This window comes from Gastrolobium bilobum, unplaced genomic scaffold (genome assembly GCF_033153095.1).
Source record: "Gastrolobium bilobum isolate Gb01-03AN ecotype WA unplaced genomic scaffold, APGP_CSIRO_Gbil_v1 utg6862, whole genome shotgun sequence".
Taxonomy (NCBI): Eukaryota; Viridiplantae; Streptophyta; class Magnoliopsida; order Fabales; family Fabaceae; genus Gastrolobium; species Gastrolobium bilobum.
In genome coordinates, this window is record NW_026898137.1 from 22663 (window position 1) to 37465 (window position 14803).

Sequence of the window (14803 nt, forward strand, 5' to 3'; positions counted from 1 at the left end):
AAACAATACAAAACAATAAACAAACAAACATTTTTTATGGATGCAAACTTTTTTTCCAACGATTTCCATGGGGTTTTTAATTGTTACTGGGTCAACCATGGACCACTTTCTAAAACAGGGACCACACCACCCGGTAGTTACATCCTTTAACCTAAACCCTAAATGGAAACATGGACCACAATGTCCACTTCGCATGCAGACAAAAACACGCATTAAACAAAGGGGAACAACATGGGGACCACAAACAAAGGAGGACAAAGAACAATAAAAAAATGTTTCAAGATTTAAATACTCTCTTACCTTTTTGTAAGAAAGGTTCAGCCTCACACAAAGGGAGAGAGTTATTTTACTTCCACCGGTTCCCTCCGATTGTTGAAAAAGTTCGTATTCCAAACGCAGGCAAGTTTTTCCTCCACAACCCTGTTCCTTCTCAACAATGGAGCGTCCAAGTTTGAGGAGAGGGAAATGGTAAAGTGACCAACGGTTAGGTGAGGGGCAATTTTGGGTTTTATGAAAAATGGTCTGACCAACGTGGATGTGTCTCTCCAAACGACGTCGTTCCTAAACCCACGTTGCCTTCAGCATGTCACTTAACGTGACACATCATCACCGTCAGTGACACCGTGAGTTTTGGATTGACAGAAGGACTAACGTGGGTCCTGTTTCACTTTGTTAGGGACTATCTAACGAGTTTATTTTTGTGAAGGACTAATTTGGCCACCGAGTTTTTTGTCAGGGACCAATTTGGACATTTACTCATTATATTATCTTATGCTAGTGAGGCATAAAAAATTGTGCCATTCTTTTTTTATTTTTAAAAAGTAGTGAGACCCACATAACTTGTTTCTATGCATTATGTAAGCTATTTTCTATTAAAGGAGATTAATAAATCCCGTAAGTTATATGGGGAAAGATATTGTGACAACCAAGTTGTGTCACTACCAAGTGACTACCAATCAATCTCACCGTTAGATCGATTATGTTGATCCAACGGTTATATTTATTTCCATCTTTGTATGGTCATGATTTCCCATATTTAAAGTGAAAGTATTAAATATGAAAAATCATAACCATACAAAGGTGAAAATAAATATAAAGTATTAAATTTGGGGAATCATGACCATACAAAGATGAAAATAAATATAACCGTTGGATCAATATAATTGATTTAATGGTAAGATTGATTGGTAGTCACTTGGTAGTAACACAACTTGGTTGTCACAATGTCATTTCCCTAAGTTGTATTACTATAAGAAAGATAGGGTTTGAAATATATAAAATTAAGGTAGTAAGATATCCTACCTCAATTATATATCGATAGAATCCATACCCAAAATCAACACATTAAATTTTAATTTTTTTTATCATTACATTAGATTTAAAATATTATTATATTTAATTTTATGTAAAATAACGATATCATAGCACTGACAAGTATTTTCCTGGTCATTAACATTAAACACACACAGAGTTGTTCTTCGATCCATTGAAGTTCCGAAAAGGTTCTGCTCTTGGGAAGAAGGCCCCAACTGCACCAACGTTGTTGGGACCCCACACGCACACAGTGTTCTCCGAAACACCCATGGAATTGACCAACAGATCTATCCCTTAAACCGCCACAAATCCAAAGCCCCCAAATCTGATTCTCGGGTGAGTTTCAATTTCGATTGTGCCATAAGATATTCGAATGCCACACAGATTCATGGGTCTATCAAATCTCGCAGACCCCTTTTCGAAACTCGATGTGGGTGTTGCCGTTTCGCTTTCATTTCAGTTTCATCGCTCATTATATTTTGTTGGGTAGTCAATTTTGAATCTCAACTTTCACCTAACAATTATCTCACAACTTCACACCAAGCTCATTTTTTGCTTTGCTTTCAGTTCAAAGTTTCACTGCATTGTATGTGTTTTGTGTTTTTGTGTGTGTGTTTTATTGTTATTATTTATGTAGCTTCTGATAATTTTTTCTTAATAAAATTTGATTCTTTCGTTTGTTTCCGCCAGATATTGAGTTGCTGCAGAATTGGGGTTGTGCAATTATGTAAAAGTTTGTTCATTTTGGTTAACTTGTTTTGTTTCTTACAAATGCTGTTTTGAAATTGGTGTTTTAGAATGTGAAAGTTTGTCTTTGGTTTTACGTTGGATGGTGGAATTTGGAGAATGTGGGTGAATTTTACCATGTGTGTCTCTCAGCTGTCCTGTTTGGTGTTTCAGATGTATGTGTAGCTTGTGTGTGAGGCTCTGACGAGTTGCTTATAAGAATGGATGATGTAGCAGGCCTAGCTGAGGCAGCAGGATCAAGATTCAGTTCATTGGAGCTTATTGGGCAGGGTTCATTTGGACACGTCTATAAAGGGTAGGTGTTAGTTTTTGGACTGGTATAACATGCCCTGCAAAATCAAACTACCCTTGCACATTGAGTTCAAATCAAAGGAGTAGTTCTATATGCACTTTGCTTATTCAATGGGTTAATAGTTCTTAGTGCAAGACTTTCCTCCATGTTGCTTCTGCAGGTGAAATGTTGAGAATAATTTTGTTAATAAAATTTTAAACTTGTTCTTCGTATGCTTATTTGATATTATATGATACTACAATGTATGAAATTTGCAATTTGATGCTAGTGTGAATAAGAAGCCTTTAGTGGAGGTAAACTTAATGTGAACATTATTATAAAATGACTGGATGGTATTTTTGAACAATAATTTTTATTGTTAAACAAAAAAGCTAAGAATGTATATGATGATATCTTATCAAGGATTAGTTAGAATTCTTTGTCCAGAATTTGGAAATTAAAGAATAAAGATTGAGCGTTTTGTTGACAGTTAGGTGTTCTTGATGCATAAATTATACTAAATCTTTTGACCAATAAATATTTGTTGGTTAGTTCTTGTATTTACTGTGAATCATTGCAATAGAGGAGGACTCTGTGTTTGTATGTAATTCTGTCGGAAGCTTGAATGCTAGACCAAGAACTTTGCCCCTATACTCATGGAAGACTTATAGATAGTTTTCCATCATAAATATTGATTCTTATAAAATATTGTACACATACAACACTGAGCATCCTGAAGAGGGGTTGGTTTAATTATTTGTAAGAGCCAAAGTCTATTTGCAATTTTTTGTTACTTGAAAGAAGCAGATCATGTGCATTTTTTTTTCTTTTTTGGATAATTGGTAGATGTTTTGAAAATTTACTCTAAAGTTATAAACAACAACAATAACAACAACCAAAGCCTTTACCCTTTAGATGGGGTTAGTTACATGAATCAAACGATGCCATTGTGTTCTGTCCAAAATCAATTCTTTAGCGAGGCCATTTAATCAAGCAGCACCTTTCTATCATAAATAACACCTGAAATATTCCTCCATTTCATCCCCCAGCTTGAATCTTATGATTTATGTCTCGCTGTCCTTTTCTATCGCTTTGTATGGTAGATCCAAGATACGTAAACTGTGTGACTTTTGGTATGGTATGATTTCGAATTTCCCCTCCAAGCTGACGCTAGCACGCGTCTTACAGAACTTGCATTCCATATAGTCCATTTTACTTCTGCGTAAATGGAAACCATGTGATTGCAAAATCTCTCTCCATAGCTCCTGTTTACCATTTATATCCTTTCTCGACTCTTCCACTAGAACTAAATCATCTGAAAAAAGCATGAATTAAGGCGCTGACTCTTGGATATGTTGAGTGAGAATGTCCAACACCAAGTGTCAGAGAAATATAATATAAAACCGTTAATGTGACATTCACCTAACAACTTAAGATTTTAGGTTGAATTGGTTCTTTCATTGGTCAAGTGGTCATGAGTTAAATCCTCACCGCCCTCTATTCCATTTATAAATAATTAATATCGTGAGTTTCTTAGCACAGGTAGGTGGGCTTGTGCATTGTCCACCCTTCAAGCCCAATAAATTCTTATGTGAGGGGGCGTGTTAAAGAAATATAGTATAAAATTCTTAATGTGACATTCACCTAACAACTTAAGCTTTTTGGATGAGTTGGTTCTTTACACCAAGGACTCAAAGGTTGACCCTTGGTGTAAACCTATAGAACACAATCACATCGTCTATTCATGTCATTAAGATTTGACTAAGTTTTCTGTTGTTAAGATTTGGGATATTTTCTTTTCAGATCATTTTCACTGCTTAACTTTTTCATAAAAATGACAATTCTTATGTTGATTTTTCATTTTCTTTTTGTGTTTATATTTGTTTAGAATTTAAATTGATATGTCACAATCTAGAGCCTGGCACACTTGCATGAAAATTATACTTAGTAAATTTATTGCTGACTTCCTAACATGTAATGTCTAGTTCCCAGAGCGCTACCTAGCTGGCAGACATTGGTAGCCAAGTATACTTGTGTTTAGTGCTGCTGTTCTTATTTGTAGGCCGTAGTTAATCATTCTGTTTAATTAACTAATTTATTTTGGACATAAAAAGGAAGTTGAAACTAGGATTCTAAGTCATGATCATTGCACTTTCTTAAGTTTTGCAAATTAAAACCTAATGTGCAGTTATTTAAGCTGCTGTATAGTTACCATATCTGTGAATAGAATTTTACTGGCCAGGATGGAAGTCAATAACTACTTTAGCAAGTTTGTGGATATTGTTTGTAGAATTTTTCAAGAGGAAGATAATAATAACAGAATACATCAGAGGAACTTCCAAAAGATTATTTCCATTTTTGTTGTCAGTCATCATTGTGAATAACATAAAATAAAACTATATAAATGACATGGTCTGATGAACTAGTTATTGTTTTTCTTTACATCTTTTATTTACAGGCCTTAAGTTAGACATGGACAGTGAGTTGTTTGTCACTTTTTCATATATCTTATTTCCAGGTTTGACAAGGAGCTCAACAAAGAAGTTGCCATAAAAGTGATCGATTTGGAAGAATCGTAAGTCTCTTGTCCCCCTTCTTTCAAGAATGTTCCAACTCAAGGAACTTTAGTATTGCCATATTAGGGGCACTAACCAATTAAAGAGAACCTTAAAATAATACATTGAAAAGAATCTTTCATTACATTGTCGAAGATTGTCTGTCTATTAGAATTTCGGGACATACGACACTGCAAAAATAACATAGTTTATCCTTTTTTTTGTCCTTGATATGCTCTTTGTACTAGGAGGGTGAAATCCTGAAGTTACCCCCCCCCCACACACACACACACACAACCCAACCCAACAAATGAACAAATAATTAAAATGAAAATTGAAAACGTCTGTAAGAGCAGTAATCTCTGTTTTTTTTTTTCTTCAAGTGAGTTTTATTATAGTGTTCTCTGTCAAAAAAGGAGTGCTTGTATGTGTCATTTTCCTTCCCACATTAAGTTTAAAGGTTTTAATGATTATTCATCTAAATTTTCCCTGTATTCTGTATGCTACTTAGCGTCTTCTTTTTTTGATAAACTACGTGTTATCCACTTTTTCTTCTTTTTTGATAAACTACATATCGGAAAAGGTGGGATGGGGTGAGGTTGGGCTAACATAAGCATTTTGAGTCCATAAAGGATCAGGTCACTGGGTCAGTAAGCTTCTACACAAAGTTCTGATAGGGAAATTTGAATTGCTAGTCAAATTCACACTGAAAATTCAAAGAGCTTGATTTGTTCCTTAGCACTTGACAATCTTGGTCATATAGGTAAATTAGAAGGAATATTACAACTTCTTGCATTGTGTAGGGCTTACACAATAAGCATGGAGTTAGAGACTGACTTAGGAGACAGAGTTTTCTCTTGATGATAAGAATAGTATCCAATACCTACAATTATAATCAATAGGGTCCAACAAGGGTAATTGGCATCCTATAATAGGTGCTGTGATGTAGTAACAATTTCCGATCCTTTCATATCCGTTGAATTTATTGTTCTCCATTACAAGGCTGAACATTATTAATGGAACATGGAAATCTTTTATCTTCATTATGATATGCATTTCATGCTTTTTATGTATCCTTAGTTTCAAGCAACCATCTCTCCGGGAATCTTAAGTGCCTGTTTAGGAAGTCTTATTTTTAGCTTATTTTCTCCTTATAAGCAGCTACTTAGCAAAACATATTTCTACAAAAGCTCTTATTATAAAAATATTTTTTTGTTATAATGAATAAAAAAAGAAAAAGCTAAAAGCTCTAACAAATAAAAAAAGAAAAAGCTAAAAGCTCCCAAGAGGAGCTTTTTTTAAGATATATACTAGCTTTTTAGAGTTCTCATAATTATTTTTTAGTTTCACCTTTATTTTAAATTTGTATATATCATTTTTACTCTTTACGCTAAAAATCTATCCTAATAACAGATTATTTCATCTTCTCTCCTTCAAAACCCTTTGAACAACTTTATATAATCACTAAACAATTTTTAGCTTTTTTCCTTAACTTTAGCTTAAAATTAGCTTTTAGCTTAAAAGAAAAATGTTCCAAACAGGCTCTAAGTTGTTAGGCAAAAGCACTTTTATTATTTTATATTATATTATTTCCTTAACACATCCCCTCATGCCAATTTTACAAGCCCATCACACCAAGAGCCCTTTTTTTAGAATTTGAAACATGGATAACTTATATAAGCCCACCAAATCAAGAGCCATTTTTAGGGTTTGAAATTTGGAAATAAACTTTTTTTTATTAGAAGAATGAGGGCTGTAAGAATTGAACTCTAGACCCTTAGATCGTAAAACTCTGATACCATATTAAGCAACTAACTCTCCTAGAAGCTTAAAATTTCTAGGTGAAGACACTTTTATTATTTTATATTGTATTATTTCGTTAACACGTGATAAACCAAGTGGGCCTCATTTATATTTAGTATTTAAGTTGAGATTTTCTCTGCATAAAATGTTGTGGTTCTTATTATAAACATAATATTTTTGCTGTGTTGCTCTCAGAATCCTTTTGCACTTCTTGCTTACTACTTCATTACTTGTCTTTCTTTTCTTTTTGCCCCTTTACAGAGAGGATGAAATTGAGGATATTCAGAAGGTATAATTTCATAGATTACTTGCACTTCACTTATGCTGTATCCAAATGATTAAATTTTGATATCAGTTTAATTTTTTCAGGAAATTGCTGTTCTGTCACAATGCCGATGTCCATACATTACCGAGTATTATGGTTCCTTTCTCAATCAAACTAAACTTTGGATAATAATGGAATACATGGCTGGCGGCTCTGTTGCTGATCTAGTAGGTTACTTCTGTTCACTTGCATCTATTTGTTCAGTGCACAAAAATTGAAGTCACTGTTCCTCAAAATCTGCCTCTATTAGTGAAATTTCCCCTGCTTATCCTTGAACTGTCATTTATTTTTTTATTAAATAAATTCATAAGACAAAGGGAAGAAGATTACAATGAGTTAGGAAGATAACATATGATCCTTAAAAAAGAAAGAAGAAAAAACAACCAAATGCTCTACCCCAGGAGAGAACAACCAAGAGAGAAAATGGTTACTTGGATTCTTCAAGCACAATTGTTGACAAGAGAAAATGGTTACAACTTAAAAGTGTATGGTACAGACATGCAGGGGATATGGCTGAACGTCCCAAGGGGAAATGCCAGTGGTTGAGCACTGGGTATCCATCTTAGATCCAAGGTTCAGATTTCATTGGGAGTTTATGGGAAAGGGTACCAAGAGACGTGAACCAGCCTTGAGGGTGTGTACTCTAGGAAGAAACATAGGGGATCACAACCCCATTCCACTAAAGCTGAGAACAGTAGCCTCTCGAAAGCTACCATGTTTTCTGTTTTTTCCTTTCTTCAAGTAATCTGTAGTACCTTTCATTTTATTGTCATTTCCCTTAATCTGTAATTCCTTTCTCTTCTAAATGTAGTGTTGCTGAATTCTTATGAGAATCAGCTTTGAGAAATATATTCAGTTGTTCAGCTTCATTTCCTTTTATCTTGGTTACTGAAACCCATCAGATACGTTATCCTGTCCTGTTTTTAGACTCCAATTGACCGAAGAAATAATATGCATAAAACTGGATTATAGTGTTGCATATTTCAATGAAGATTTAACGTTTTAGTTATAATTCCTTTACCTATGGTACCATATATATTTTAATATAACCTTATCATTGTCAATGGCAATAAAATTTTTAGATTGACGTTGGTTGATTTAGTTTCTATGGCTTTGCATTCTTATAACTTTTTTCTTTTACGTCCAATCTCTTTTGCTATGTTTTTTTTTTATTGGTTTTAGGAAGATTTCTTATCATCCTTTGTACTTTCCCTATTGTTAAATCTTCTTTCATTAAAACAAAAAACGCTATGCTTGCAAGTTCATATTCTGAATGGTCAATTTTTGCGTGCCACGCTATTTACCATTTTATATCTATTAAAATTAATTTCCTGGCTGTATGTTTTACAATGGAGTTAATGCTGGTTTTGCTTCTGTAGCTCCAATCAGGTCCTCCTCTTGATGAAATGTCAATTGCTTGCATTCTACATGACTTGCTGCGTGCGATTGATTACCTACATAGCGAAGGAAAAATTCACAGAGACATTAAAGGTATCAGGAACAACCCTCTCCCAATTGGTTTTGCTGTACTTTGAAGCTGCTTTTCCCTCTTCCATATGTACTTTTGTAGTCATGTGCTTTTTCTTTTGTTTTTTCATTAGCTTTATGATTGACAGCATTTACATTTCAATTATGCAGCTGCTAACATTTTGTTGAGTGAGAATGGTGATGTAAAGGTAAGTTTTATTCTTAAAGAGGTTTCCATTTCTTTATTTTATATGACTTACTTGAAAAATGATGCACATAATAATTTGAGATATGGACTTACTTACGTTTGCTTGTGAATTTCTATGTGAAATGTCACCAGGTTGCAGATTTTGGTGTTTCTGCACAGTTAACAAGGACTATATCAAGGAGAAAGGTAAACATATTTCATTAAGGTTAAACCCCTGGTAAATATAACATGGATGGGTTATTGATATCATATTATATTTTCGTTACATTCAGATTAAAACTTATGTCTGGTATTTTATAATTTATAATCTCGCGCTTAACCTCCTTTCATGGGTACAAAATTGTGCCTTTTTCAATTGGATGAACAAATCAATGTATAAACTCTCAAAGTGAAAGAAATCCGGTGCAAAATATTTAGTGTCTTGTTGTAATATGAATTGGCAAAATGAATTTCAAATTGTTGTAATATTTTTATGTCATTACTATAATTACTGCATCTAATGCTTTCTGCAATTAAACAAATCACTTCAAGTTCTAAATTAGCGCTCTTCATATGCTAATTTGTTTGATAACAACAGACATTTGTAGGAACTCCATTCTGGATGGCACCTGAGGTTATTCAGAATTTAGATGGATATAATGAAAAGGTTGTATTATAGTTATTATACATGTCTATTGTTATTTTTTTCTTTGGTTCAATTCTTCTATATTTTAAGTAAGTGTTCCCTTTGTCTTTTTAGACCCTTAGAATCATCACTGCGGTAGTTTCTTTATGCAGGCAGATATCTGGTCTCTGGGGATCACTGCAATTGAGATGGCAAAAGGGGAGCCTCCACTTGCTGATCTTCACCCCATGAGAGTGCTTTTCATCATACCCCGAGAGAATCCTCCACAGGTTGTGTTCTTTAATATCAGACAAATCGATCTTTCAAGTTTTGAACTATTTTAAGTTAATAAAGTTTTCAAATGGAAATGTTATTTTTCCCAGCATAAAATAATTTAACATTTAATCTCCTTTTCTGCAGCTAGATGACCATTTTTCTCGTCCCATGAAAGAATTTGTTTCATTGTGTTTGAAAAAGGTTCCTGCTGAGGCAAGTATCTATGCTTTCCATACACTCACTATTATTTCGTGTTCTTTCTCTTGGGCATACTTGTAGTTTATATACATTGTTAATGAACAGGTTCAGTTTTATCCTTAATTCGAGTGAAATGTTCACTTTATGGATTGTATGAGAGCATCCAGAAGATATTCCATTTGTTTGATGACACTTAATATGCTTGTCTAGAACTTTTTTTTGGTGTGTGTGTGTGAGGGGAAAGAGAGAGAGTTGGGGGGGGGGGGGAGGTAATAATAAGTTATATTAATCAAAATATTGGACATAGGATCTGTTAAATTTGCATCCTAATTTAATAAGATCAGGGATAATAGAATTGTTTGTTTGGATTTTTCCTGTTGAAATTTGTACCTGTGACTGATGCGATGTGTTGTTTAGTTTTACCTAATTAGAAGCTTATTAGACTAGGCTTGAAGTGGAACTGGTGAAGTTGATCTCTCTCTGTCAGTCTCTTAATTTCCCCCTCTTTTAATGGCTTCAATTCCAGAGGCCAAGTGCTAAGGAACTTCTCAAAGACCGTTTTATTCGGAATGCTAGGAAGAGTCCAAAGCTTTCAGAAAGAATACGGTGCGTATTATTGATAAAGATCTGGCTATATTTTATTTACATAATTCTACCTATTTTGGCTTTTGCTCTTAATTTTTTGTTGTTCTAACCTTTTATTTGTTCTGAAGTTAATATATTGTAGAAAAATAAATGCTGAGATGTTGAATTAACTCCGGAAACTCTTTTGCTGTGCATTTGTTAGCATGCTTTCCATGAAAAAATTGAAAGTTATAAACACTCTCCCCCAGCTTTTGGTTGACAACACCATTCCTTGTGGTTTCATGATAGGGGGCGTCCAAAAAACCAAATAAAGGAAGATCTGGGGACACCTAGAAATGGCCCAAGAGGGATAGGGGAGGCATCGGATACCGTGAAGGTGGTGAGAGATTTAAGAGGTGAAGAAACTGATCGACCCAGGTAGGCTATGACTGATGGCTACCCGTTTTTATTTTACATATTGAATTTTTATGGACAATTTCTAATTTGCAGTGGTCAGGATAAAACCCTGAAAAGCTCTGAATGGGACTTCAGCATTGATGGGTCACAGGGTACTGGAACAGTTCGTAGTGTTTCACGACCACCTCAGTTTAGAGATAAAAAGACTGAAGTTTCACATAATCAGCTTACCCAAAGAAAAGCTCCAGAGAGTGGCTACCGAGGGGGATCTGCCAATAGAAGTGCACTTAATGAGTCACTTGAAAGTTCCTTTGGAAGAAATCTAAGAGTTCCTCACCACGATGAGCATCTGGATACTCACCCTGAAGATGTAATTGATTCTTACTATGCATTTGTATCTTTGTCAAAGAAGTTTACTTAATGAATTGAATGATATATTGAGCATTCATATCTACATAGGGGAACCTTGGGGTGTTTCTAGTATTTATAAAACATTGAATATATAATTACGCTTAACCCTGATAAAAATTTCCCTGTCCATCCTATGTTGCTACCCATTTTGCAGACACTTACAACAACTAAACTATTTGTGTTGGTATAATCATTTAGAGAATTCACTTTGCCAAATATCATGTGAAAGAGTTGTGTCAATCATGAAGTAAAGATGGAATTCCCATGAACTTCAGGAAGTTTCATTTTAAACAACCTGGACATGCTTTGATCTTCTGAGATCTTCAATTTGCAGGATGAATTGTCTGGTAATGGATTAGGAACTGTTGTTATTCGATCTCCAAAAGGAACAAAACCATCTGTGTATCGTGACCAAAGCTCTCAGGTATTTTTCAAGCTGAGTTGCTTTCATAAGAACTGATTAGTTCTTATAGCTGTTCTGTGCAGTCACTTGATGAGAATTTTAATGCAATGTAGTCTAGCAGCAGCTATGCTTCTTTTGAAGATGCTTCCTCGAGTGGAACTGTTGTTTTGCGTACCCAACATGATGATCCTGATTCTCCACAGACACCAAGGTCTCGACTAGGAATTCATGACCGAAATTCAAATTCCTTACTGGAAGATAGTGCTTCAAATCTTGCTGAGGTTCTATTTTTGGCATTATAAGTTGTGATTCACCTATGATTTGATTAATGTAGGGCAACATGTCCCCTTTTCCCCCCTCGTTTCTTGTTTATAGGTTTGATTCCATGATACTTTTGATTTATTTGAGGAACAGTCAGTATCACATTTTATTATTTTCCCATGTTATATATTTGCCAAGTTACCCACACATTTTGTTGGGTATATTTGCTTCTTAAACACTTATTAAGCATTTGTGTTAAAAAAATTTCACCTTTTTGTTTGTGTTCATTTTATTTTTTACTATAGGATACTTGACATGTTTGAGATCACTTGGTCAGATTGATATTACTTATAAACAGCATTTTCTTACCTGTTTGTCTCTACAGGCAAAGGCTGCTATCCAAGGAGGGCTAAGGAAAGTGAATGCTCGAGAGAGATTTTCCCGGGGAAAATCCAACGATATACAGGAAAGCAAGAGAGACCAGATGACTAGCAACTCTGATTCTTCAAGGTACATCAATAGCAATTACACTGGTAATTTTTCTATTGCTGAAATAAAGATGTGATTATAAATTCTTAAGGAATATATTTTTTTTTTCAGATCATATCGTGATTATGTTGATGCACAAAAGGGCATGTTAAGATCACATTATGCTAGTGATGATGAAGAAAGTGTTAAAATAATGTCATCATCAGTGCCGTTATCAGTTTTGCTTATTCCTTCATTAAAAGAGGTATTCCATACATGTATTGAATCCTTAATAATGTTAAGAGTAAACATTGTGTTATGACTTCCTCTCATTCTAAGTTTGTGTTAGAAAAATATAATATAAAATCATTAATGTGACCTTCATCTAATAGTTTAAGTTTTTGGGTTGAAATGGTTATTTATATGATGTAAGAACCTTTGTGACCAAGTGGTTACGAGTTCGATTCTCATAACCCCTATTTTATTAATCAACATCAACAACACTTTTATTCCAAACTAATTAAAGGGGCGAACCGGAGCAGTGGTAAAACTGTTCATTCATGACTGAAAGGTCATGGGTTCGAATCCAGGAAACAGCCTCTTTGCAATTATACAAGGGTAAGGCTGCGTACAAAGATTTTCTCCACCCCACACTCGCTAGTTGGGTTTAACGGGAAGTGGTTTTTTTTTTTAGTTAAGGTCGGTGGTAGATGATCCCAAATGAAAGATACAAAGGGATTGAAAAAAGATAAAAATGGAAAAAGATAAAAAAAATTAATAATAATAAAAATATATAATATAAAAGTAAAAATAAAAGGGGTGTAAAAGAAATAAAAATAAATAAATAAGTAAGAGAAAAAAAGATGGGGAAAGAAAAGAAGGGGAAAAGAAGGGAAAAGAAGAAGAGGGGGGATATGAAGAGGAAAAGGACTAAAAATGGACCATCTGGAACATAGGAATAACAATGAGTCTAATCCTCCACCATGCTTATAACTTTTCTCCATTCCGTCCTAAGGCACATCGTCCGCCAATCTATTGTGGAGTTTCTTAAATAATTAAATAATGTGGAGTTTCTTAGCATAGTTAGACGGGCTTGTGCATTGTCCACCTTTCAAGCCCAATAGACTCTTATGTGAGGGAACATGTTAGAGAAATATAATATAAAACTATTAATGCGACCTTCATCTAACAGCTTAAGTTTAAGGTTGAAATGATTCTTTACCATATGTAATGCCAAATAGAGCATCTTACGGTGTGCCGATGGCTCGTCAAGGCTGCACAATTAGAATTGTTTCAGATATGTTAATGTTGAAAACAATGAGGCATTAGCTTATTTGGAAACGAGATTAGAGTATGATGCACTAGCTCTACTGACTATTCACTGAATTTATTATTACTATTTATTAGCTACATGATGATTTTTTATACTCAGGCTTTTAATTCTAAAAGCAAAATGTTATTTTTGAAAAAAAATTGATTAAATTATGAAGAAACTTATTATGGTGTTTTCTTTGGGTGGGGTGGGGGAAGTGAGGATTGGACACTAGTAAAATTGGTGCCTGATAAGATGGAAGTTTTTGTATGCTTTGTTAGTTTATTGCATGAATAGATTTTTAATCTGTTATGGTTTTTGTTATAGCATGTTTATGTTCATTATGTAGGCCATTGCTAATGTTTAGTGTTTGTTATGTAGGCCATTGCGGATGATCCAGAAGGGCCAATCGTACGGGCAGTTATCAATTCTTTCATAAACATGGAGGGAACAAAGCCTAGATCCTGTGATGTTCTTGTCAAAAAGTTGCTTCAGCGGTTGGCAAGGTTTGCCTTCTACTAACATTCATTACACATTACATACTAATAGAGGAAAGTAAATGTATCTCTCTCATTCTCTTGTGTGTGCAGTTCACAGGAAGATTCATTAAAGGATCTGCAGGGATTGGCAGGTCAACTATTCAGCCATACCAAGTCAGCTGAAGAAGCCAATAACCAGAAGAAACAACAGAACAAGGAACCTCATCCAAATAGCAATTTAAGCCCACTTGCAAGATTTCTTCTCTCAAGGTTTATGGAAGTTCTCATTTTCCCTGTGAATAACTTTATTGTTAAAATTAGTAGTTATCTAATGGTGCACTTTTTCCTAGCTTTTGGGATTGGTGGCTTCTTGCTATTGAAACAAAGAGCATGGCTCTCTCTCTTTCTTTCCCATATTCACATTAGTATGGCATGGAATATGTTTGTGAATAATCTTTGTTCTTTGTTTAACAGATGGCAAGGCCATACCTCACGGGATCTAAACCCATCTTGAGCAGAGTCAGAAGTTACCATTTTGTGTGTTGTCTCTCTATTTATGCATTTATAATGATTAAATGTACATATATCATTGTAAGAAATTGTTTTTTTTTTTTTCTATTTTCTGTTAGTATTATTATTAATTATTAATTATTTTTCTTTTAATTTTTTCCCGCTCTTAGTGTTAGTGACAACAATGCTGTATAATTAATTAGAGGTGTT

General features: G+C 34.3%; 1 protein-coding gene across 2 annotated transcripts; it reads left to right on the forward strand.

Annotated features, from left to right (window-relative positions):
- Window positions 1-1454: 1454 nt before the first annotated feature.
- LOC133313178 (uncharacterized) lies at window positions 1455-14803 on the forward strand. Of its 2 annotated transcripts, XM_061514509.1 has the most exons (21): window positions 1455-1650; window positions 2215-2356; window positions 4851-4907; window positions 6952-6979; window positions 7060-7182; window positions 8395-8506; window positions 8654-8691; window positions 8823-8876; window positions 9268-9336; window positions 9468-9584; window positions 9715-9783; window positions 10295-10374; window positions 10642-10770; window positions 10843-11119; window positions 11495-11584; window positions 11677-11844; window positions 12210-12334; window positions 12425-12557; window positions 13986-14110; window positions 14195-14353; window positions 14558-14803. In XM_061514509.1, the coding sequence occupies exons 2-21, from the start codon at window positions 2262-2264 to the stop codon at window positions 14595-14597; spliced, it is 2088 nt and encodes a 695-aa protein (XP_061370493.1). In that variant the 5' UTR covers window positions 1455-1650; window positions 2215-2261; the 3' UTR covers window positions 14598-14803. The 2 variants fall into 2 exon arrangements, with proteins under 2 accessions (XP_061370493.1, XP_061370494.1); XM_061514510.1 differs by lacking the exons at window positions 1455-1650; window positions 2215-2356; window positions 4851-4907; window positions 6952-6979 and having other exon boundaries at window positions 7116-7186.